The sequence below is a fragment of the Drosophila biarmipes genome, chromosome 3R (assembly GCF_025231255.1).
Source record: "Drosophila biarmipes strain raj3 chromosome 3R, RU_DBia_V1.1, whole genome shotgun sequence".
NCBI classification, from domain to species: Eukaryota; Metazoa; Arthropoda; class Insecta; order Diptera; family Drosophilidae; genus Drosophila; species Drosophila biarmipes.
In genome coordinates this window covers 30,345,347-30,371,283 of record NC_066616.1, presented here as the reverse complement: position 1 = coordinate 30,371,283, position 25,937 = coordinate 30,345,347, and the positions used below count along the sequence as shown (strand labels likewise).

The 25,937-nt window shown below is 42.1% G+C and overlaps 3 protein-coding genes across 3 annotated transcripts; 1 reads left to right on the top strand and 2 right to left on the bottom strand.

The window, feature by feature from the left end:
• LOC108025099 (fructose-bisphosphate aldolase) lies at positions 1 to 1,363 on the top strand. The gene is made up of 3 exons (XM_017095362.3): positions 1 to 897; positions 959 to 1,158; positions 1,222 to 1,363. Exons 1-3 carry the CDS (start codon positions 99 to 101, stop codon positions 1,315 to 1,317), a joined length of 1,095 nt encoding a protein of 364 aa, XP_016950851.1. The 5' UTR covers positions 1 to 98; the 3' UTR covers positions 1,318 to 1,363.
• An 11,270-nt stretch (positions 1,364 to 12,633) lies between these two features.
• Positions 12,634 to 13,112, bottom strand: LOC108025082 (uncharacterized). The gene is made up of 2 exons (XM_017095341.3): positions 13,092 to 13,112; positions 12,634 to 13,032 (listed from the first exon to the last, which is right to left on the bottom strand). Exon 2 carries the CDS (start codon positions 12,998 to 13,000, stop codon positions 12,812 to 12,814), a length of 189 nt encoding a protein of 62 aa, XP_016950830.1. The 5' UTR covers positions 13,001 to 13,032; positions 13,092 to 13,112; the 3' UTR covers positions 12,634 to 12,811.
• A 188-nt stretch (positions 13,113 to 13,300) lies between these two features.
• LOC108025081 (uncharacterized) lies at positions 13,301 to 25,846 on the bottom strand. Its single transcript, XM_050889276.1, is given in 3 exon segments — positions 13,301 to 13,403; positions 13,406 to 13,523; positions 25,728 to 25,846. Coding segments are annotated over 2 exon segments (183 nt in total). The 5' UTR covers positions 13,512 to 13,523; positions 25,728 to 25,846; the 3' UTR covers positions 13,301 to 13,326.
• Between the last annotated feature and the right edge of the window lie 91 nt (positions 25,847 to 25,937).

The following is a 25,937-nucleotide window of genomic DNA, read 5'->3' as shown; positions in this document are numbered from 1 at the left end:
CCACTCACATATTTTAACATTTTAAAAATCCCCTTTGGCAGCTCCAGCTCTGCTCGCAAAAACAACTTTCGGCTAGTCAAAATTTAAGGTCCTCCGAAATGACGACGCATTTCTACTACCCCAACAAGGAGCTGCAGGAGGAGCTGACCTGCATTTCGAAGGCCTTGGTGGCCCCTGGAAAAGGCATCCTGGCGGCCGACGAGTCGAGCTCGGTGATGGGCAAGCGATTCCAGCTGATCGGGGTGGAAAACACGGAGGAGAATCGACGGATATACCGGCAAATGCTGTTCACCACCGATCCCAAGATATCGGAGAACATATCCGGGGTGATATTCTACCACGAAACACTGCATCAGCGGACAGATGATGGCCTGCCTTTTGTGGAGGCCCTACGGAAGAAGGGTATCCTCACGGGCATCAAGGTGGACAAGCACTTTTCACCGCTCTTCGGCTCCGAGGATGAGTTCACCACCCAGGGGCTGGATGATCTGGCCAATAGGTGTGCCCAGTACAAGAAAGAGGGTTGCAGCTTCGCCAAGTGGCGTTGTATCCTGAAGATCACCAAGAACACTCCCTCGCCTCAGGCCATTTTGGAAAATGCGAACGTGATGGCTCGATATGCAGCCATCTGTCAATCGCAGAGACTGGTGCCCATCATCAGTCCCGAGGTGCTGGCCACTGGAGATCATGACCTGGATCGCTGCCAGAAGGTCAACGAAATCCTACTGGCTGGTGTGTACAAGGCCCTCAGTGATCACCACGTCTTCCTGGAGGGCACTCTTCTGCAGCCCAGCATGGTGGTGCCCGGTCTACAGAGTAACAAAAACCATCCACCATCGGACATTGGAATGGCCACTGTGCTCTCTGTCCGGAGAACTGTTCCTCCAGCTGTTATGGGTGGGTTTTCCTTTATCATTTTTATATTATTACCTTTGTTTAGACCTTTCTTTCTTTCCAGGAATCCTCTTCTGCAGTGGAGCCCAGTCTGAAGAGGAGGCCTCGGTCAACTTGAATGCCATTAACAATGTGCCCCTCTGCAAGCCCTGGGCTATGACTTTCGCCTTCGATCGGGCTCTTCAGACCTCAATTCTGAGGACTTGGGGTGGCAAAAAGGAGCAGATCACCCATGCCCAAAATGAGCTCATCAAGCGGTGCAGGGTGGGTGTGAACTAATAAGTATAAACTTCTTAAAATTATATTTTTCTTTAAAAAACCATTTAGGCAAACGGTCTGGCCAGCATAGGAAAATACATAGTTGGCTCTGTGGAAAGCTCTGCGGGCACCGAGAGACTCATCCAGGAAGCCGTCGAGTTCTAGGATTAAAATTATTTATTTGTTTTAGAAAATAAAATTATAAAATAAATTATTTTTTTGAAAAGGGGATAAACACTTTCGTTTGCAAGCCTTGTCAAGTCTTTTTTCTCTAGAACAATAATTTCTTTTTAATTTATATTTTCATATCTGAGTGCTCATCCTGGCGTGGTCGAGTTAAACTGCTCCTCGGTGACTTCTGGCGGCCACTTGACCGCAGGCCGCGTGTTTGATGCCAACCAGTCGGGCTGAACAAGTCGAAATATTGTTAACAAGCCCGAAAAGAGCAACATGACTCTTGGAGCGGAGTGTCGGCTTAATCCGCGGAGATTACCAGACGACCGCGCGACACGCAGCTGCGTTCAGAGCTCCGCAGCTCCAGAGCTCCGCTGCAGCTTAATTAACGCAGGCGCATGCCAAAAACCAAAACGACGGCTATGTGCAACAGCAACATCTACAGCAGCAACAGCAACAGCAACTGCAGCACCAGCAGCAACATCAACCCCGGGTTGAGTGTTTCGACTTAATCAGGCGGTTCAGAGCCGCTCAAGTTGGTGTCATGTTGTTGGCAAATTAGTCAGGCTACCACCAGGAGTCATGGTTGCGGAGGGGGAAGTGGAAAGGGAGGGCTTCTGCACACAAATCGCAATAATTAAAATTAAAGCAGTCACTAAGTTATAGCCTCGCCTTTCGCAGCAACGTCAACTCCTCCCAGTTGTCACGCACAGAATTTTTAAGCAGCCAAGGGGCGACGGTTTCCATTGGGTGTAAGGACTTTGCATTACTTTGTATTAGTACGAATTTCTTGATAAAAATAAGGCTTTCTATAATTTATTTTACTATATTTTTTTAAGCCTTCACAATATAGGTAAATTATTTGTTTTTAGTAATAATACCGAAAATGTTCAAGATTTCTAATTTTATTTAATACTTTATTCTACAAAATATATTTTAAATATTTCTTAAAGACTTTTTTCCATCCTCCCCTTGTTATTACCTTATTCCAGGGTACTTTACAGGAAGTTTGGGCCCCTTTAAATTGTTGCTTTCCACCTGCAGCTTCGAGCGGCGGTTTGTGGTTAATGCAATCGCCGTGTATCCCGGGGCCGTGGGACGGAGTCCCCGTGATCCGGATCCGTCAACGCCCTCGACCCCCGAACTGCCCCACTCGAGCTTAATTCTCGGTCCCAATCAGGCCAACGCGTACGACATGTCATGTTAATTGGGCCCCGTCCATAGTACATATAGACTTGCCAATGTGTTCGCGCGCGGCCGGCTGTGCCCGTGTGTAAATTGCCATTATGCTCATGTTTGCTTAATATGTGGCACACAACAACACCCACCGAGTTCCGCTCGAGTCCCGGCCATACAGCTGCAGACACAGCCGCATGTATGTGCCACAACGACGGCAGCACGCGACGCGTCAGGCCAATTAAAGCCAAATTATGGCAGCGCCTTTTTAATCACATGCATCGCTCTTCGCCGCTCAGTCACTCACAATCACAATCAGTTACTCGGCCGCCTTCCCGCCTATTCAATCACTCACTCATTCACGCAGTCATTCACTCAATCAGCGGTTTCAATTTGCCGCCGAAGATTTATGGGCGTGCCGAGCGCTAATGTGGCAGTGCCAATACAACCACTCAGAAAACTACAAATTATTTTCAAGGAATTATTTTCAATTTATAAATAAATTATCTCCAAATAACCGAAAGTTTTTTTTTAACTATTTTTATAATTGAAAAAATTATATTTAGCCACAAACTAAATTTAATTGATGTCGAATAATGTATGAGTACATATTGCAAACAAAAAATGTATAAATTCTATAGCATATTTATCACAAAGGTTAATACCATAAAAATATGAAATATTAAGATTATTATTTATATTATTAATATCTTTGTTTATTTAAATTGAGATATTTAAAACTATGAGCTTTTCTATCACCACATTTATATATTTATATATTTATATATTTTTCTCTGTGAATCCAAAAGATTAATCTTAATTAAGCATTGATGTTAGTTACAATTGTGCATCTCATTGAAACTAATTTATAATTATATTATTAAAGATTAGATTTATAATTTTTAAGTGGCCTTTATGGTACAATTTTAAAGTTAAAGTTATGGTTCATTTGCTGTAAGCTTAAGCACAAAACCGTCAAGATCGCGACTGCAAAATGCTGCTCATTGCCGGCGGCACGCGTTTGTGAGAGACTTCCACCGTCGCCAAAGATCAAAGGCAAATAGCCGACCGGCTTCGAGCCCGATTTGAGTTGGTCTTTAACGAGGTTTCCACTTGCCAAGTGAACCGCCGGCTGTTGGCCATAAACGAGTATGCGCGAGGTGGGAGTGGGCTGGGTCCGGGCCTGTGGCCACCAGGCGGCAACCTGGCATAATTAGAAAAATCCAAGCCGACGGGGCCGTGGCGCCAAAGTTTAATTCACAACTCCGGACGGAGCGGACACAAATCACTCAGCTGTCAAACGCTTGTTTTGATTAATTTGGTGTTTGGTGTTAATAACGCGGACCGCACAAATCCTGTACCGTTCGGCAATTAATGTGGCCCGGTCTTCGCCGGCCTGCTGGCCTGCTGGCCAGGCCAAAACGAAGTCCAAGCCAAACTTGGTCATGAAGCGTGAAAAGCGAACGCTTGCCCCACGGAGCTGCGACTGAGGATGCGACTTGTGTTAATTGAAAGTTTCGGCCGGGCCATATAAAGTGAGGAAGCCAAAAGTCTCCCTCTCGTACGACTTCGATTTCGATTTGGTTGTCTGCTGATAGCCAAAATGTGGCCAACTCAGCCGGCCATAAATGGTGGCACACGCGTCCGCTTGGCAGATGGCAGGACGAATGTCGAGAATAGCAGGTGCACAGAAAGAAAAAGTTGCAATATAACTTTGATGCTTAGAGATATTCACAAATACTTCTAGCTACTGAAAAATAATATACTGAATAATAACCTTTATAAATGTTAGAGTGAAAGTGAAAAATTCAATTTTCTGATTCCCTTCTCTATAGAAATAACTTTGAGTTACATCAAAATGCCTATCACTTCAAATAAATTTTTTTAACAGTGTCTTGTTGGAGGTGGCCAGCTAAAAAGTCAAATATCCACAAAGCAGGACAGTTTCGCTTTTGGTTTCGCTTTCCATGTGCGCCACATCATCAGGCCAAAAGTAAGAGGTGTTTAAAATGCTAATTTGGGCAATGCCACCAACTGAATCACGTACAGTTGTCTCCATTTCTCACATGACTTAATGATGCCGCATTTTGGCCTGGCCAAAAGTTCAACTTCCCTGGCCAAATTGGCAAGGCGCTGATTGGGCCTTAATTTCTGAAATTGATAGGCCTGCAGGGAGCACACAGTTCGTGGAAACACAAGAAAGGTTAAGCGTTTTCAGCACAGCAGAATGCCTCAGGGGAATCACAAAAGCTTCTTTTAATTAAATTGTTAATTAGCAAGTCCCTAAATTTACTTTAAAGTTTAAGATTAAAGTTTAAAAAGGAAAAATAATATGTGGGTCCTATATGATCCAGATTCCAGTGGAATCTTTAAAATAGTTTGTGACTTACAATTATTGTAATGTAGTTATATTTAAATTAAATGGAATGGAGAAAGTCCTCGCGAATATCCTTTTCCTTTCGCTGGCCTTACCATCTGTCCAAGAGCTTTCGCTGCCATCCTTATTATAAAGTCTGGGATCGCCTTTAAAGTGACCCACTGGCTGCGTCGTATGCAAATGACTCCCGGGCTGGAGCTCCCTTCCTGCTGGCGGCTGTCGCCCATCAACGCGCTTGTTCAGCTGTCACCATATGCAGCTTCCTGGCCAGGACAGTAAAGGCCGAAACGCCACTGACGTCGCCGCCCCCGGGCACTGAATCGAAATTTGCTATGCCAAAATGTCAAAATGTCAATTCGAAAACGTTTAGCAGAGAAAAAACGTGAATAAAGAGGGAAACGCAGGGGCGCTGCCAAATGTTGGCTAAGTAAACTTTCGGCCATTGAATGGCCGGTCAGTTGGCCAGTTTTTTATATATATAGGTGGGTAGGTATGTATATACAATATATATGGAGGCGTGTCGCTGGCAGTCGCTCAAGAGTTGGTCAGGTGTAGGCTCGTTTGTCTGTCACTCGCTACATTTGCTTACCTTTCCTTTATGCAAATGCGGGTGAATTCTCCACTCCAACAACTGATGGTATTGCATAAAGTTAAAGCTAGGCTGTTAGTCGCTGGGGTCTTTTATTGAAAAGTCTTATTTCTCGGGGTTCTGTCAATGCCCCACAAGGTGCCTCGCAACTTGTGTCGTCTGCTTGACAATCGTACGACATTTCTGACAAATACTGCCGACACAAAACTCTTTTATTTTGATTTTTTCCCCCTTTTTCCAACTGACTGACATGCATAGGCAAAGCTAGTTGACAGGCCAACAGGCCAAATACTCGTACTTAAAAAACTTAAACTTTTTGTTGCAAATTTTATGCAATTTTTCAGAGGTATTGTATGTGCTCGGCTGTTGAAGGAAACAAAAATAAATTATACACCCAAGCTATTTCGACAAATTCAATGGGAAAAATCTGCAATTTAAATAATGTTAACTGGCATTTTGAAATGTAGCCCGTACAGAAAACCATCTTGGACAGTTGTTGCATCACTTAGTTGAAAAACAAAACAATATGGGTGTGTCCAGGCAAAGCTATTATAGCCGCAATTCGATTTACTGTTGGTTAACAGAGGAGATTTAAATCCAGCAACTAGGAAATAAATTATTTAATTTTGGCACAACGCCAATAAGGTATTTTCATCAGTTTTATTACCATATTTTAATAACTTACAGTATGGTATGAAATCAATCGTAGAATAGCAAATTAACTGATTTGAAAATTTCTATTTATTTGAGTGCTGCATTTATTTGCCGAAAAAAACATATTTTCCTGCTAAGCGAACTACTCAATAAAATCCAAATAACCGCTGGCAGATTCATGAAAATTATCAAAATTAAAACATAAATAAAATACAGGGGAGCACGTACGCAAACGCTGGCAGATACCTGAGTGTATATATATTTTATATATAGCTGGGCACAGCAAATGAATTCAATTTCGAATGAAAAATGGCGGCAGTGATGAAGATGGCGACGTCGACGGCATCGCAAAATGCGTGCCTGCGTGAAAAGTGGGTGGAAAAGTAAGAAAATAGGGGGGGGGGGGGGGAGGTCTGGAGTACGGCGGAGGGCGGAAGAGAAAAACTGCGGGGGGAGGCGCAAACTTTATTAACATTTTTCGCATGCTGCACGTGCAGCATTTGTGGCAGGAACGTCGCGTCGCCCGGCGCCGCGTATTTCGCGCTCTTTAATGAAGTTTCATAAATTGTGAAAATCGAACGTTAATCAAATAAGGAGCGGAGAGCCATGTACCCGAGGTGGCGCCTTAAATGGCCGACAAACTGCAGACGTGGCCAAAAGAATCTGTCAATAAATCAATTAGTGTAATATAAATCAAGTGACAAACGGAAAGCGCGCCAGCCAAAGGCCCGCTAGAGGGCGCTGCGGTGATGTTTCCATCTTCTGTAAAATGATATTTGCGGTCTTAATTAATTGCAACAAATTTTATGTCTGACATGTAGACCGGGGGGATACAGGGGGCAAAAAACAGCAATAGAAAATATAGCATTAATAGTGGCCCAGAGCCACAATTAGCCAAATGACAAAGCCGACACGATTGCTCCGGCTCATAACTCATGACATTTTGCGGTTGCTGCCCGTCGCTGTGGTTTTTCAATTTGCCCCGGGTCCTGCCCCCTTCCTGCTCCCTGAACCCACAGCCCTCTTTTTATGGTAACAATATTTTCGCTTCCTTGCAAACTTCCGGTATTTGCGAAGTGTGGGAAGGCGTATCATAGGGCGTATGCGCAATGTTCTGAAAGAAATCGTAATTATTTTACCTTTTTCAGGGAATAACACATGGACTCTAAGGGAAAAAACGTTTAAATATTTTTTAAATATATATAATATATTTATTTTTAAGTTCTTTTGGGGTCGTTCTCAAATAAATTAACATAAAATGTCCTTCAAGTTTCATAGGGTAGTAAAACCATTTGCATTTTATTTTGTTTTTTTATCACTAGAACAATTTCAATATAATTACTTCATGATAAAAGAATTTTCCCTGGCTACCTAGCATTTTCCCCGGTGTACCTACATACTTCCTGGGCTTGACTACTTTTCAAATTGTTTTTCAAGTCTGCTACCGAATGCAGACCGAAACCAAACTTCCTGGTCCGTGGCAAACAATTTTGACATTTGACTAATGCGGGACATTAGTTCTGCCAAAAATTTCTTAATTTAGCGTTAACGCTGCTCCGAACATTTCCTCGAAGGTGAAATGAGAGGTGGGTGGAACGAGCTGGCTGGGACCTGCATGGCGAATTTTCTGTTGGCCACAACCCCGTGCTCCCAAGTTTCCCGGAGCTTTATCTGCTCAAAATTTGTCACAGCAAATAAAAAGTTTTGCTTTTCGCCTTGGCGCTCGTTCTTTTAGTTTTTTGCTTTTCCTATTTTTTTTTTAATCCGCCGAGCAAGGAATAAAGATAAAAACTTAAGCCAAAATAAGTTTCTATAAAAGTGTGCGAAAAAAATGGGGGGGAACACACAAAAAACGAGGATAGAGCCAAAAAGCCAGCGATGAAGATATTTGAAGTGCAGCAAAGTGCAGCAATAATAAAATAACAGAAAAGCAATTAAAAGCCAGCTGCTGGTGATTTGGCGGATTAGAGTCCAAGTTGACCAAGGGCGGAGGCGACATTGTCTCGCTGATAACCTTGGGAAGGGGCTGTAGGGCACGGGGATGATACATAAAATTTTAACGCCACCAAATGTTGCAGCTCAGCGTTGTACAATTATAGTATTATGTGATTGTCCGGACATTGTAGAAGAGTGGAGGGTTTTGCTTTCAGCTTCGGAGGGCTTAAGGTGATAAGAATATTGGCTCAAAACTAAGTAAGGTAATAACTTGAAACCTAGGTGGGTTTAAGAGGGAAAATAAAGTGAAATTTAACTAGAAGATCAGATCAGTCTCTTCAGTATATGTATTCAAAATTTGAATGAGTACACCCACAAAAGTAAGAACGGGTGTAAAGGTAAAGGTGTCTAAAAGTATGCTGTGAAAACTGTGCGGATTTGAATTATTGCTGCATACTTTTAGGTAATGTTTAGAAGTCACTAAACTTGATATACTTAACTTTGATTAACACTTTAAATTAAAAAAGGTTGTATTAAACGAAATATATATGCAATAAGGTTTTTTATTTCGTTGATAAAGTGGAGAGCCTCAAGAGGCACTTTATGAAGAGCATACGCTTTTATGGTTAGGATAAGCATTCCAAAGGCAGTATTCTGCACTCATCAGCTGCTACCCAGAAAACCCCGAAATTTAAGCCCGAACACTTTGCACCGCCGATTAAGCTGCTTTCATTGGCCAAGTTGTTGACAGCCAACTCGATATTTTCCGCCAACTCCGTTCAGGTGCAGCGGCAGGAGCGTCGTTTCAATATTCATCTGGCGAATATTTGCGTCGCGTAGTTGGCGAAATTTTACCGCTGCGCTTATTGGTCTTGTTGTTCTTGTTGGCTAGCAAAACTTTTGGCCCACAAAACCGCACACTCGTACGGATGTGTACTCACACATATATTTAAGCCCACAAACACCGAGCCACATGCATAGACATCGCTTTTGCATTCATGGAGCATGTGTTCCAGCTCCCGATTTAGTTTTCGTTTTACGGTTTGAAGTTTCACATTAAAAGCATTTCAGGCAAATAAATAGAGCATGAGGGAGTGGGACAAAAACAGCGCAGAAAGAGATGGAGGCAGAGATAGTGAGAGAGAGGGAAGATAACTCCGACCTGCCCGGAACTCTGGGTCCCCTTGTCACTGATAAAGTTTTTGTTTTTGCCCTGCCGCTGGAATTATATTATAATTTCAACTATGAGTACTACTCATGCAAATAACTCAAATTAAAGTTTTTATGCCTATGGGGCACACACAGGGACATAAGGACAGACCGGAAACCGCCATCTTGTTTTTAGTTTTTGGATAAAAGTTGCCAGCACGCACAGACTAGCAGGCAAACACGGCCAAAGGGGTTACAGAAATACTTGGCTATAACCGGGTGCAGCACTGTGTAGCAAAATATGGGATCAGTAAAAATGTAATGATTTATTCGCCTGATAAGCTTTGGTTATACAATAAACTTAATTAGACAGATATTCACACTCTGGTGTTTGACTTATCACCTCAAATGTTGTAATATCTCTTGTCAAAAACCTGTTGATAATAACAAAGTATGAATTACGGCTAATTTTCCAATTCACAGCACATTTTTTGTTCATCACACACATTGTTTTGCACACGAATTAAGCCGTGTAAACAGCGAATTAGCAAACATTTTGATAAGCAAACAAATTTAATAACTGATTAAAAGTACTAGTAAACAGGTAACTGGAATCGCATGGCGATTTGGGCAATTTAACGGATTATTACATTTGAAAACTGACAAGCCTCAAATGCCTTGCATGCTGGCAACTAATTAGCATAGTGTTGCCGTAATTAAAGAGGTCTGCGCCGCATCCATTATCACTTCATATGCCGAACAATTACGACGGGTTGACGTCGTAAAAAGCCTGTAAAAGTGCATTTAAACTATTTCGAAAGTAGCCCCCGTTCTCGGGCCCGCTCTTGGTGAGCCTCGTCAGCACTTCTTTTTGGCCAGCAGCATCAATAACGGGAAAGTTTTGGCCAGAAACCAGGGAACATTCACCGACGACCACAACAGCAACACACCCGGTCGAGCAGGACGAGCTCAAAAATTATGGCCACACTTTCGTTTTTACCAATGGACGGCTGGCAGGAGGGTGGACAATGCCCCAGTGAGATAAGAAAAGTGGAGGAAGGGTGCACTGAGAGAAAACGTACTTCCCTGGGATTGCATACAGCCATCACAGTGAATAAATAGTATTTTTTATTTTATTATTTGCTTTTTCTATCGATTTTGCAAATATTAGAGTGATTGAAGAACGATTTTTTCCATTCAGGAATACATCTTTTAAAACAATTTTTTTAGCCTTGTTACATTGAAACAAAGTTTTTAAGCTTGAATTTTTGTATTTCTTTGTACTATATTGATTTGTTTTGATTTTTTCAAGTATTACTCCGATGCTAAATTGTTACAAAAAATGGAACCTTCTTATAATTCTATTTTAAATTTTTCCCAGTGTACTAGCACTGCAGTCTTCTTGAAATGCAGCCAGGCCGCAACTATGTGGCCGCCCATAAAGTTGAGCCGTCACCAGAGGAAAGCAGTCCCCCTTGCTGGGCTGCGAAAGTTTTTTAGGGCCAGCTTGTGTTTATAAGATGGCCAAGTAGCGGCGTTCGGCTATCAGTTGGCCAGAACTTTACTGCTTACGTTCATCATATTTGCGCGAGAGTTTGCCGAGGCAACTTTTTCCGGGCGGCCCAGAAGAGCAGAAGACCAGAGATACCGGCTACCAGCTACCAGTTACCAGATACTATATGCTATATGGCGAATGTAAAGGCAGCGATTGCTGTCAGCTGCAAGTGCTCCGGGCGGCAGGCACTTGAGACTTCTTTTGAAAATTGTCCAACAAGAAAACCGAAGCCCAGCTTCAGCCAACAAAACCCAACCTGCACCTCAACCCCAAACTCCAGCCCCAACTCCGGGCCATCGGCCGAGGGGACATTGCAACAACTGACTGATAAATGTCGCTGCCAAGGCTGCAAATACGACTGAGGACATTTCCTTATTTCCTGCCGCCGTCCGATGTCCGCTGTCCGGCTGGCCGACTTTTGCTACAGGAAACTTTTAGACCAAAAGGAAACCCAGAGCAGCGGAAGGCATTCTGGGCTGGGGAGCCCTTTTTTATGCAAGTCATAGAAATTTACAAGCCCCAGTGACAAGGACGTTTAGTTTATGGACGCGCAGCGGCCCCAGTGCTGACAGCTTGGCCATGGCTTTTAGGGGATTAAATACAGGTCTTATACGCTATTTTAGCTTTATTTTATATTTAGAAAAGAGTTTTATAAATATTTACCTTCGCTAAAAATGCAAGTCTGCCACTCATATCATTTTCTGTTTCTCGAAGCATAAATTTTGAAGATTAAACACATTTTATTGAATATATATTTAAAAGGTACATATTAAAATGTAGTAAAATTTAAAATATATTTTATGTGTTTTTAAAAAAGTTTAATGTGCAGAAAAATGTACTCTTAGCTACACTGTAAACGATAAACGTTTAGATATGTCGGAAAACCTTTTGACTTTAAAGTATTCTGATATAGTTAGATAATCATTCTTAAGATACACTCTTTTGTCGTGCTTTCCCTAATTTCCGGCTTATTTTCCTGCAAAAGAATAACCTTCAGGTCCTGGCAGTGCCATCACTGTTCGGGCGTGGGACATTTTGCTGTTGAAAACTTTGTTACATTGGCATATGCAATTGGGTTTGCTGCACATCCTGTCGACAGCTTGGACTTGCCAAAGTTTTGCCACTGTTAAATGTTTTCTACGTTTTTATGTCTTCGCCAACGTTTTTTGGCCAGAGTTAAGAGGGGGGTGCAAAGTTTTTAATGAATTTTATAGCAGGCGGCGTTGGGCGATTGTGTGAGTGAGACCATTCAATCCGAAGGCGAGTCTTACGAAACACTCCAGCTGAGGTGCAGGTCCGGCGATAAGGGGAGGCCAAAGGTGAGGACAGGCAGCGGGCCAATCAAGCTAATCGCGGACGGGCTGAGGCAGACAGACACATATACACACACAGTACATATAGTGCGGCGATCCGACAGATAGACAGACCGCTTTGACTTTGATGTGCTGTCGCTGGTGTTGGCCTGGGCATTAAATGCAGCACATTAAAGCCGCAGGAGCCATCGCCGCTGACGGCTGACAAGCGTTGAGTCAATTACATGGTAATAAACTAATGGGCAACGTGCCCGCCTGGCGACGACGTCACTCAGCATCATCATCGCCATCGCCATCGCCACCACCAGCCATCACCATCCAGCCGCGTCAGTTCTGGTCCTCGGTCGGGCCCGTTTAGCCCCAACACTTGTTGAACTTCCCATGGCCAGCTCATAAGGCCAACTTTAATTGGCCCAAAGCGGGGCTCACTCCGAAATGGCACTCGCTTAAAGGCGAAAGTTGAAACCTGAGATGTTGATAGGTGGATAATTTGGCAGTGATTTAAAATTTTTCATATTTTTGGAGCGTCTTTAGCGAAATAAATTACTATTAATAACGATTATTTTTTAGAATCATTTAATTTTATTTTTAACATTTTTTAATATTTCATAATTTAGCTTTACTTTAACATACACTTTTCCTAGAAATATAATTTTTCAAACTGCACATTGATTAGTTTATATTTCCTTTCACTTTTATTTTTATATGGTATTAAGATATCAATTCCTCTGAGATCCTTAGTCGTGAACACACTTGCCAACGCTGAGGGTGTAGGTGGATCCAGAGGGACAGGATCCGTGGACGGGACGATCGACGGTGCACCGACTGTTCTCGGACTTGAAGCCCACAGGACATCCGCTGCTCGCAAAGGCTCCTGCCATCAGAGACAGGACCAAGAGCAAGAGCCAAGTGCATTTCAGCAGCATATTTGTAGATTATTCTAAATCCTTTTGTCTTTCTGCACTCGAAATAAATCCACTGAGCTTGGAAATGAAAAACTGGGCAGCCTCAACTCACTTCTGTAAAGTGCAAAATGCAACTATTTCAACGGATGCAACTGAAATGCAACTTATATAGGAACAGCTATGATTCCATCTATTCAACCTTGGTCTAGTTCTACTGATCTGAACTGGCGAGAGGCAGCCCACGACGATAACACCGCGCTGATAAGCAGCTAAGCAAAACAGTTTTGTTTTCAAAGTGTTTTAAATGTATTCAACGGCTGATTAGGTTTTACTTCTTATTTATTTATTTAGTTCTTGAGGATACACCTGTTGATTTTGGCACTGTATTGGGATCCCTGGGGGCACTCTCCTCGAATGGTGCGCAGGCGGTGCACCGGCCACCGTCACTCTGGAAGTTAGCTGGGCATTTCAGGGCCGAAACAGTCATGGCGAAGAGGGCCAGGACGAAGATGGTGAGCCACGAGAAGTTCATGTTGCTTAGAGGCTGCAAGAAGAAGTGAAAAGATGTAATGTACATTTTTATAAGTTATTTATAATGAGCATTTTTCCGCCCAAAGACATTTTTAGAGAGTAATGCTTATCCATGGAAGCAGATATTGGAACTGTGATTTATTTTGTTTTGATTGAATATTAATAAATCGAAACCTAAGGAAATGGTGTTTACATATGAAAAATATACTTTTTAGTTTTCTTCTCGACCTTCCTTAGTATATTTTAAATTAAGAATAACAATTTAATTTGGTAAGAAGTTTTGAAAAAATTAAATGTGATTTAAAGTGATTGGAAAATGGTTAATGTATTTTAGGTATCAACATAGTTGTCTCAAAAATGCTAAGCTTTTAGTTTTAACAAGTCGCCAAATTTAGACCTTTAAAAATATTTAAAGCGAATCTGCCTCTTAAAAATGTGTCAAAAAACAGTCCTTTCAACACGATTTAGTCAATCCCGAAACTGTATCACTTCCAGCAGCCACTTTCAAGCACTTACTTTCTAGTCTTCACTTTCTGAATGATCAAACTGAGTATTTCGCCAGCCGGCAGCTGCTTTTATAGCCGGCGGAACATAAATTTGGGTGCCTCTATCAATCGGCTGCCCCATGCGTCTTTATCGCGCTCATGACGAACCTTTGACACAATTAGTGGCGTTTAAGCCGCCGCCGATAAGGAGTGGCGGAGGCTTGACACATGTGGCCCGCTGGATGCCCATCTTCATCAGCCAAAGGAAGCGGGCAACAATTCACGGGAGGGTCCCCATACCATCCTTACCCCACCGTACCATCTCATCGCAGCGAAACAAAGGACATTTGCGTGGGCTCGACTGGGCCCAGAAGTAGGCGTGAAAAAGCTGCGAGGGCGAGATGGCAATGTCGAATGGCAACAGAAAAATTCCGCATGAAGCGACTGACATCAAATTGTCGAGGGAGCAGGTGAGGCGGCATTGTGCAGGTCCAACAATGGACCCCAGGATTGGGATGGGAATGGAGATGGAGATGGGGATGAGGACTGGCATCGGGGGCGCCTGTCAGTTGCAGGAGCACAATGGGCAGGACGGCAGCTCTCCAGCGCTTTTGTGCGTTCAGCATATGTCATTCATATACAATTACGGTCGCAATTTTCGATAGTTGGTCGCAAGATGCGAAATGTGGGTGCAAAAAGTGCAGTGCAAGAAAAACGCTTTCAGAAATTCGAGTGCTTCGTGACAGCAAGACACGGGGAACTCTTAAAGACCAGAGTTTTTAACTAAATTTATAGGAATAAAGTATTGGATAACACTTTTTATTTCAATAAAATATTTTTATCATTTTCTGAATTCTATTTTAAGACCATTTCTAATGAAGTTTGTATGGTTTGTTAATACTTTTTTACACTTAAACCATTTTAAGACAGATATTATTGTTTTAAAAGTCATAAAAAATATAAAAGCTCTTCCTCAAATATATATACTCATGTTGTTTCAAGTAATACAAAGTTGATTAGCAGTTCCTAAATGATGGTGACAAACACTTAAATATAGATTTTGGGGCTTTCCAAAAATCTATTTGTGCATAGGAAATGTAAGTCAAACCAATCAAGCCTGTACCAGCTGATACCTGAATATTTAATCAGTAAATTCTTTGTTTGTTTACTCTATCTACAACAGTTGCCCAACGCCAAGCTGAGATTATCAGCGCCCGAAACAATGAAACATATAAATATAGATTCTGGGTTTTCCCGATTCCTGAATAAATCAAACGCCAGCGAGCCATAAAGTTTCAGTGTCAGGCGGGGCAAGAGTTCAGTGTTTGTACTATATGTTATAGTTTGCATTTGACGGACGACAAACTGGCCATTGGCCACTTCAGTTGGGGCGAAGGCGAAAAGAATCGAACGTGGAGCGGGTACAGTGCGTCATAACTCACTCAGCACTCGGGCCCGTTCGACACACGTACTATATATGGTTGCGTGTCGAAGGCGACTTCTTCACTTGGCCAAGTTGGGATTTTCGAGCTTTTCGGGCTTAAGGTGGTTAGGTGCCTGCCTTTGACCAGTTGGTCATGCCTTTGGCTTTGAATTATTGATGGGCGTATTAAGAAGATTAATGTGATGAGCTATGGGGCACGGAGAGTTTTGTCGTTGCCCGTTGTCGTTGGTCATGTTAATGTCTTCATTGTCGGCCCGAGCCCCACCTTTGCCACCCCCCGGCTGGCATATTGATGGGCCGGCGGTGTGTGTGTGGGCGAATCACTTCGATTGAGCTGCACGGCAAAAGAGCAATAACGTTCATCACTCGAAGCCAGGTTCCCGGGAAATTCCCTCCTCTGGGGCCCGAGGTCGATTGGTCATTTTGTGTACCTCTCAATTCGGTGAGCTGCTCTTTGGCTGCATTGCGCGTCTATAAGCCATTTTTCTTCCTGCCTCACATAAGTTTTAAGCTGTGTGTAATTTATTTTTATAGCCATGTTGCCGACGTAAAGATTGCAAATATGTAGTTGACCAAGCGTCGGTTGCGGCTGGAGCGCCGAAGGAATCGCTATATAAGGGTGTCAGATTTCTCCAATTTGGGGGTACAGTGTGTACAATGTGTACTACAGGCTGGTTTACAGGCTGAGAAGCTATTTCGGAATGGTCGCTATAAGGAGTGTTGGGATATCCTAATCATAGTACAATGCTTACTTGTATGTTTTTATTTAGTTGAGTGTAAAATTTCAGCATAAAACTACTGTGTAAGACCCATGAGAAATATATTTAGCAGTCCAAAATCGTGGCAATAATAACTGAAGACAGCATTTAATGGCCCTGCTAAGCCGCGCGGCATTCCTAATTATTGCAGTCACGAGAAGATGAGTTTTTGCTCTCAGCCCTTAACCCACCACCACTGCCGAGGGGCTTTTCTCGCCCAGTTGGTGGAAGTCCGGTGGAAACGGCAGCCTCAGACATTGACTTTGGTAAAATTGTGGCACGCCAAGCACATTTTGAAGCTCATCAGTAATACAGTTACACAACGGGCCGCCGGGGGAATGGCGGTAAGTGGAGGACTCCGCTGGGGCAGAGTCAAAGCCAAAACCGAAACCAATGTTGATTTTATTGCTTGCCGCAATGTTTTTAACTTTAGCACTGGCAATGCCGCCACCGCCGCCTCTGTTGCCACTGGAATTACACAATGAGAAACAAGCCCCAAAAGTTAATTACAATTGTACCTTAAATAGAGTCCGCAGCATCGAAATGGTTTCGCTTAAGCCAGTTAAAAGTGATTAAAATCGTATTTAAAGATAAAAGCATAATCCTATATTCGTTCATAAATCCAAATATTTACTTTTTTCATGGGAAATATAACTTAAGCGTTTGAATTGGTTCACTTCATATATTTTTTTAGAAAAATTAACTTAAAACCTTTATAAATAAGTCACAATATAAATTAATATATTACTAACAATTAACTTATAACAAAGTATTTATTTTCCTCAACCATTTTGTATTCTTTTTTATGAGAATTGGCAGTTATTATTCGATTTTTTAACTGAGCATTACCCATCAAAGTCACGATCTCGAGAGATGTTAGACTTCAGGTCAAAATCAAACCAGGATAATGACCCAGGGAACTTTCGGTGATTTTTCGCCGTGTTATGAGAAGTTCCCCAGGGTGTGGGCAACTGTCGCGTTGCATGTTGCCTTGTTGCTGCTATTACTGCAGCACAGCTCCGCACAGCATTTAACCACTCGGGCGGCAGGGCAACAAGGCGGCCAGGCCGGGCCCAAACAGCCAAGAGCCAACAGCCAACATCCAGCGGCCAACAGGCAGCAGCCAAGCTGCCAGACAGCCGGGCCAAAAGCTGGGCCATGCGATGGCAAAACGTGCTGAGTTTTCGTAATTAGTGCACAAGAGTGCAGCCCGATGGCCACGTGCAGGGATTTCCAGTGGAGTTCCGGGCTCCGAGGGGCTTTTCGGGGCTTCTCGGGGCTTATCGGGGGTTCTCGGGGGTTCAGAGGACCCAAAACACTCTCCAGCCGCCGGAGCACGTCTGTGTGGGACTGGCGGTGCTGCCTTTTCGGCCTTTCGGAGTGTGACATGGCAGTGGCAGTGCCTGCGTCATCTATCGAGGAGGAGGATGAGGGCTGGAGTGAGTGTTGCTGTTTCTTTGCAGTTGGCTTGAGTAAGTTGTTAGTCGCCGGCCGCGTTGCCTTTGCGCGTTTGACACACAAGTTGTCGCCTTTAAGCCACAGCCGGCGAATATTGAATTCCCAATGAGGTTTTCGTGGTCCTGGTTTGCCAAGAGTAAAGGGATAAGGGAATAAGGATACAAAGAGCAGAAAGTTGGGGAGGAAATTAGCCTCAGAAAAAAGAAGGCAGTTCTTAAAGGTTGAGATAATTAAGTTTAAGTAACACTCTTTAGTATATTAAATATCTAAAATTAATGCTTTAACCCACTTTTACTTTAATCTGTGGATAGGAAAATGGGTAACAAAATTCCAAAAGATTATATAACTGCCAAACAACATCAACTAACAATGACCACAATGAAAACCACCCCAAATCTATCCAGTTGTTTATGTTCCGTTTTTTAAGCAATCAATAGATGCGAATAAAATCAGTGGTATAGTTTTAAAACTTTCCAGCATCGCTCTTTATGTCTGCCAGAATTTTTTGTGGACCATTCGCTAACGACATTGGCAGGCAGCAAACAGTTTTCAGCTGCCATGGCCTTAATTTTACTGATTATGGCAGCAACCAGGCAAACTTTTGGCCATTAAAAAAGATTCGTTTTAATGAGTTTGGCAGACAAGGCAACAAGGTTCCCCAGTCCAGAGCCCACAGCCTCCCACCGCCCCATTCGCACCCATTCGCCATCGAGGTTCCCTTTATCGGGGCGAAAAACTGTCGCTGTTTATCTCTTGCCGGCTGGCAGTCAAAATGCAGCCAAGGTCTGCCCCGAACTGGACCTCGATGCATGTGCAGATATATGCAAATAAAAATGCATGGGCACTCGGAATAAAAGTCACTCTAAAATTCAGAAAATACCTTCCTTAAGATATTAAGAAATTTGGCTAAGGTGCTCCGCAAAAACCTCAATGAACATAAAATCCACCGTCGAAAGTCTGTTTATATAATGATATAAGTTTTAATAAAGGTAAATTAAAGTCCTTACAATAGCAAATCAAATATTTGTAGAACAAATTCAATTTTTACTTGAAGATTTGTACCTGATGTGGCTTTAAAAATTCTTTCCATTAAAGAATTGTATGAATTTTGATTTTCTTTGTTCCATTTAAATGATAACTTGTTTTATGAATATTTGTCTTATATGCATTATTTTTTTGGTTTCGGTTTATTCTCAGCACTTCCTCAATATTTATTTTTCAAGTGCACGAGCAATCTGCATTTTAGTGCAATTAACATTTGGGATTTCAGCCCAATGGGCTGGCATGGGCGCATCGGCACTCTGCATTGCCCATGCCATAAATCAGCATAAATTGAGTGCGCAAATAAAGTAATTGTCCTTCTGGCCGTTTAAGGCTGGTAATTTCTGGGCCAACACCCGGAGACAAGCAAGACTTTTACCTGGCCGAATTCGAGAGCAGTAATTTCGGTTGAGGGCGCTATAAAATCACTTGTTCTGCTAATTGAAAGCCCGGCACAATTAAAGTCGTCGCCTGGATGAGTTGGGGTTTCCCTGCGCAAAAAAACTTTCTCGTTCGCCGCACTTTTTCTGCCTGATTGACAGCTGTCACGGCGATAACCGCAGTGGGACTTGTTTCTGGTCTCCTTTTTCCTTTCTGCCCGATTGGTTGGGTTTTTTCCCGCAAACTGCATAAAATGCAGATGCACAGCTCATTTTCCCACTGGCCAAGCTCTAGCCACGGCTTGTGGGATCTTGTGTAATTTCAATATTTCACAATAAATCCGAACGCCGCCAACGCGCTGGACTTTCTCCAACTCCACCTCCATCTCCAAGTTGGCCAACTCGCATAACGGTTTGACAATTTGCAATGCGCCTGCGCCGCCTGTCACTCCAGATTTTGGGATCGAAGTGGAAGGCTCGGGATCGTCCCATGAAAAATGCATAAGTGACAAAAAACAGGGTACAAAAACAATCTCAGAAACCAACAATGGAACTCAAAATGCCGCAGAAAAAGATACTGCTGACCGATTTGACCGTATATGGACTTGTTTACTCCTTATGTTTATTAGTGCAAGTCCAGTGCAGTGCAGATTCAGTTCGGTCTCAGTTCGAACGCCTACTGACCGAGTGACTGCCTTCCCAGGCACCTCCTCCTGGCCATCTTGCCGTCTTTAGCCGGGAAAAAAGCCACCACGGAGCAGGTTATTGGTCATCGTCTGGGGCTTTTCAAGTGAAATTAAGTCATTTTTCAATGCATTGTATAAGAGAGCGTGTGGCAACACAGTGGGAGTCTTGGGGAAAAATTAAAAATCAGGGGAGCTTTGAGTGGAAACTTTATAAGAATCTTCTGTATATGCGTTAGGATTATTTTATAAATTTAAAAATATTTAAAATATTATTTAAAGGATTTTAATCAAGTGTTAAACATACTTTGACTTATTTTTCATTTAAAAGTATATTAATAAAGACTCTATTTTTAATTGGTTTATAGGATTAATTGTACTGCCAATTAAAGGACTATAAAATATTTTTCGCATATTAATGTACAAATCCCTCACTCTGTTGTAATAAACTTAAATACCAATTTAGCCAGACTTCTGCTGGCCACGTTTAATCGACGTGAAATCCATCATCAATTTGGCCCCAGTTCTCCTTCAATAATTTCTCACAATCTCCACCTTGACCGCTCGGTGGACGTTTCAAAGGAAAACCCAGCCGGCCACTTTCCACACCACATTGTGAACCCAATTTAACCCCACACCGCCGCTGTCCCCCGGTTTTATAGGGCCACTCTGGGCCATTTGTGGTTGCCCGGGCCAGTTTGCAGGCTAGTTGGGCTGAGGTTTTCGCCGGGACAAAGGCGATGCCCGCAAATATTTGTAAGATGGAAATGTTGTCATGCCAGAAACACTCAGTTCGGGGCTCCTTCCTATCAATTTAGCAATTCAAGACCGGAATAATGACATAATCGGAGGGTATTGCGATTTAAGTAAGTACAAAGCTCACCTGGCGGCCATTTCAATTGACACAGATTTATGTGGGCCATAAAATCAATGATTACCAACAATCATGTGAAATCGCTAATTTCCACGTCGGAGCAATTAATTGAAATGAAAAAGGCCGCAGGGCTTTCTTGGCTGGGGAAACTGGCGAAAAGTATAGACGGCGGAATGGGGAGCCCCGATGATGTCTGTTCCAGGCATTTTCTTTGACTTTGACTCGCAGTCCCCCTCGCTCCGAGTTAATTAATGCGTGCAATTTAATAAAAGCATAAACGATATATTTAACCGCCATCTCCGGCAGCCTCACACAACCGAACGGGCAATAAAATTAATCAAATAATTACGCAGGGCCTCGGGGCCAGAACGCCCAGGAGCATTTGACTTATCAGAGTTCCATAAACGAGACATTAAAACTGGTCAAGAAAAGCCGGAGTAAGAAAGCCACTGGATAAATGTATATGTAAGCTATATGCTTGCGAGTATTTTCCTCGACTGGTTCTGTTTTCACTTGAGCGCAGCGAGGCATTTATCATTTTTAATCGAATGCGGAAACAATGGAGCGCGTCTAAGTGGAGCATTTGATGTGGGCGATGGTGGGCGCCTGTTTTCTTGGCAGCAGAAACCAGTCGAAGGCGAAGCGAAAAGGCCAACGAACAGCAGTAAGTGCTCAAAACAAATCCATAATAATTTCTTTTAATTGTTGCTCTTCCACTGCAGAAGCTTATGGCCAGATTGATCGAGTTGATGGCAGCCTAATCAGCCAGCTGTACGGAGTATATTTCTTCAGACAAGGGAGAAGGTAAGTGAAAGATTTGTAGGAAGGTTAAACCTTATTTACTGCAAAACAATAAAAATAAAAATATCAAAGTCTGACACTATCATAAGCCTACAAAATCAACAACATACTAACAGAACGCTTTACCCTCTAAATCCATGACTATGTTCGTTTTAGCTATATATAGGGTTACCTTTCTATTATCCTCTCGTTAAAATTAGAGCTCATCAAACACAGAATTATAGTATGGTAATGGCGGATTATATAGCTCAGACTTTTTTAAAGGTGTACCAAAAATAATATAATAATATTTTACACTTAACACTTCTTCAACCTTTTCCTTCAGATCATTCCCAGTTCGACTTGAAGTGCAAGGCGCAGTAACCAGGAAAACCCTGCCAGATTTGCTCAATTTTTCCAACTTATTGTAGGCTTTCCCCCGAGCTTTCCCCCTCGGAGGGTGAGGGTCCAAATGGAAGCCGAAACCTAATGTAGCAGAAAATTACTTTATATGCACATGGCAGAGCCGCCGATAGATGGCGCTACGAGTTCATTGGCAACCCAGTCAGGCCGAGCCTCGCCTATCAGCAGGCAATAATCGAGCCGAACGGCAAATTTAATTTGCTTTAAATTGTTGTTAAATGCGAGCAATTGAAATTTATGCCAGCAAAACACAGCACAACGCCAGGCAGTGGAAGCAAAACAAAAACCGTGATAATCTGCAGCGACAAAGCCTTTGCCACAGCCTCCCGGCCACCATCATCGCCATTATTACCATCGCCATCGTCATCATCACCAATTTGGCCAGATATCGGTGACGCCGCCAGCTGCACAGTGGTTTAAATCCATTTAAATTAGGCTCAATTTCACTAATTGCATTTTTGCATAAATACATTGTCAGATATTTATGAAATTAATAAGAATAAATCAATATATATTAATAAAAAATTTGAAAATAGTTATAATGCATTTGGCTAATTACAAAAATGTGTGTCTCAGTTTTAGAACTAAATATCACATTTTTAATAGAATATGGAGCTGCTTTTTTCGAAAACAGTATTTAGTAGAACAGATCCTTAAGATCTTAAAAGGTTTTTAGAGGTGATAAGCATCAGTACGAAATACTTAATTTATTAACTTGAGCAGAAACTTCTCAGCACGATATATTTTCTGAAAAATGTTTTAGGAACATTTGTAAGCCGAAACTATAAATCTCAAAATTCAAGACACAAAATTCAAAGTCAAGAATTTATGTTTTTAAAAACTTTTTATGACAAGATATTCTATGAAGTCAAAGATTTTGACCTTTTACAACTAAAATGCCTTGCAATACCCCAGCTTTTGTACCAGTGTAATATTGGCCTGGCTCTGCAGTTTCGTTTTGGTTCTGCCATCGACGCTTTGGCGCCGTCTGGGGGCGCATGCGCGAGTGTCCTTGTGCGCTATTTTCATTTTTTCTTGGCTCGTTTTTCGCTCTTTTTCGACTCGAACATAATAATTTTATAGTGAAAAGTGAAGTAAAACAAATGCGACAAAGCAAATGGCGCAAATTGCCGACTGTCTGCCGGAGCTGTCGGACTGTCTGTCCGCGTGTCTAACTTAATACGGCATGAAATGTCAATTGGGCCGGCAACTGGCAACTGGCAACCTGCGGCAGCCTGGAGACCAAATAGCCACATATCCATATATCCATACAGCCATTCATGCATTATAGCCCGCTGCACTCTAATCAAATTCAAAACAAATTTGTGCGAACAGAACTCTTTGGCTGCGGCCTGTGTTTATGCTGGGTAAGTAACATGCGCGCATTGGCAACAAGGCTGCGCCATTTGGAACTGGTTTAAAGTATTGTCCATCTTTTGATTTTTCTTGGGCCTTCTGATGCCTGGTGTTGCTGTCGCACGGCGACAATGTCGCTGGTCTCGCTGTCTCTGGTTGGTGGCACTGCCACTTGCCTCTGGCTGCCGTCGTCTTGCGTTGCTGACTCTTATTGGCTTTTTGGCTCGGTGATTAGTAGGTCAGAGTTTTTCATTTCCAATTGGATGTGTTGCACAAGCACACACCGAACAAGTGTACGAGTGTGTGCCGCCGCTTTTGGCCATATTAGGAAGGGTACAGGCAGCCAACTAGAAAACAAACAAGCCAGCATTCGACTGCGTCGGACATGGCCACTATGACTAGACTACGACGGCGCGGACAAGGCAGTAAGAACCGCACTCCTAAATAGAGGCTTTGATTCACTCGATCCACTCGGCGGTGGGAAAGTGTCGAGCTATAAGCCAGGGAAATGTGTTCATAAAGTCACAGCAATGGTACTAAGTGCCTTAGGAACGATGGGAAAGTGTCAAAATAATAATAGTGAATCAATAAATATTAAGATACTATATTAAATATATAAATGTGGTATATTATCGATACACAATGTAAATAAAATAATTCTAATGCGTAATATAAATTATTGCATTCTATTTTAGGAACTTGAAATCTTATATACCATTACAGGAAAGGAACCTATAACCCATCTTCGTACACCAAGTGCCTTAAGCAAAATATGTAAAATCATAGTTTACATAGGCCCAATAAATCCGCATATAAATTCCCATATTTCATTCAATAATATTATCACAATCGAGTGCCTGGCACTCGAGTTACATACAAAAAGAGCTGATATTAATTGCCTTTGGCAGCACGTTGTATTGGTCAGCGAAGGCAACCAAAATCACTTATATTTTCCCCCGCAAAATCAGTAAAATATTTTATTTATCTTACGAGTGGGCCAACGCCTGAGACTGCGACTTTAACTTCAACTTCGACTGAGGCTCACCTCGCCAATGGCAATGCCAACGAGAAAGCATGAAAAACAAATATAAATTTTATATTTATTTTCGTTGCCGTACTTTTGTGGGGGTGGCGCCAAGCCAAAGACCCAAGCTGAGATCGAAACTCAGAGCAGACCCGAAAACTCAGTGGTGGCCTCCAAAAGCACAAAATTCGCACGAGTATTTAACACCAAGAGCCAAATGACACCAACAACAATGGCAATAACAAGCTGGCAAAAAAGCAGAAAAAAAAAAAACAAAATAACAATAAAAGCAGATAATAATAACATTGGGCCGGCAATCAATTTGAAATTGAAACGGGCTTTTATTGCGGTAGGTGGGTTGGTATTTTCCTATACCCGACATTACGACCGTGCGTGGGATTGGGGACTCCAACCAGACTTACACCGCCGAAACTGTGGCTGTGCAGGCCCGACTTCTTTTGGCCATCGCCAATTGAGGCTTATTACTCGCAATTAGAGCCGAAAAGCCAAGGCAATGCTGCTCTTTCGACGCCAAAAATAAACTCTGCCATAAATTTGGAGTTTATTTATATTCGTTTTGATTGAATTTTAATGTGCGTAACTGCCAACTGCATGCAGACATCAAAGACTGGCCAATTAATCATCACGAGTGCTAAATAGAATGATTCTCATTTTATGCCAACCATTTGAGGGCGTATCGCCGGCAATCGATCAAGCCGAATTGTGATTTCCCAAAGAAAACCCTGGTGGTTTTTCACCTACTTTTTGACACTCTTTGAATAATGTATAACCAATTTTATTCATTTATTTCTCAAAATAAACCAAAGCGTTGCCAAAGCTCTAACCAAAAAGGCAATACTCCTTTTAAGAACCAAACCCATTAAAATCACAAAGCCTCTTCTTTCAATCATAAAATCACAGTTTGGCAGACGCACTCCCACGTTGATTTATTGATTTATAAATTTGTCGGCCTAGCATTAATCTTGATAAATTTTAATTAAAAAGAAAAAAACTTAATGCCTAAATAAACTTGTAAGGTAACTTTAAAAATTAAAATAATAAACCAACTAAGCGCGTTTTAGATATTTGTTTTGGATTTTATAATTATTCAATTACAAAGATTAATTAGTTTTAAGTATCTTACTAAAGAATAATATTAAATTATTTTGTTGGACTGAAAAATACTACTTATCCTATTATCCTAACATTTTGTTAGTGCTCTGTAAAAATATATGTATTTATTTTTATCATCTTGCATTTACATATTTTTTATAATATCCATCCATTTTATGCTTAAAGCTGCAGTATTATATTTCTCCTTACTTCGTACGATTTATCAACTGCACTCCGACACGATTCCTATAAAATATGCATATGATGACATATGGCCCCAATGTTGGACCGCTAAATATATCAAAATTTATAGTCTGCGCTCCGAGGTAGCCCCAATCACAAAGAGAGGGGGAAATAAGAAAATAATCAACTCACCTGCCACCCTCGAGCACACTTACCTCTTTATTTGAGCCCACTTATTTATAAAAACAGACACGCACCCATATACATCACTCGGATCGGATCGGATGGGCATGGTGAGTGTGCACTCGTGTACATAATGTCGAGCAAAACCAATCGCTGATGTGAAACGTCTCGAATGCGTTGGCGTTTTGTCAACACTCTTGGGCGGGGGAGGTACTATACCGTCCCATATACCATGCCCCACG

Excerpts from the sequence above, each read along its gene's own strand:
- LOC108025099 (XM_017095362.3), top strand. The coding sequence starts at position 99 with ATGACGACGCATTTCTACTACCCCAACAAGGAGCTGCAGGAGGAGCTG. Across the intron at positions 898-958 it reads TGTTCCTCCAGCTGTTATGG|GAATCCTCTTCTGCAGTGGA; the intron begins GTGGGTTTTCCT and ends CTTTCTTTCCAG. Across the intron at positions 1,159-1,221 it reads AGCTCATCAAGCGGTGCAGG|GCAAACGGTCTGGCCAGCAT; the intron begins GTGGGTGTGAAC and ends AAAACCATTTAG.
- LOC108025082 (XM_017095341.3), bottom strand. The coding sequence starts at position 13,000 with ATGCTGCTGAAATGCACTTGGCTCTTGCTCTTGGTCCTGTCTCTGATG.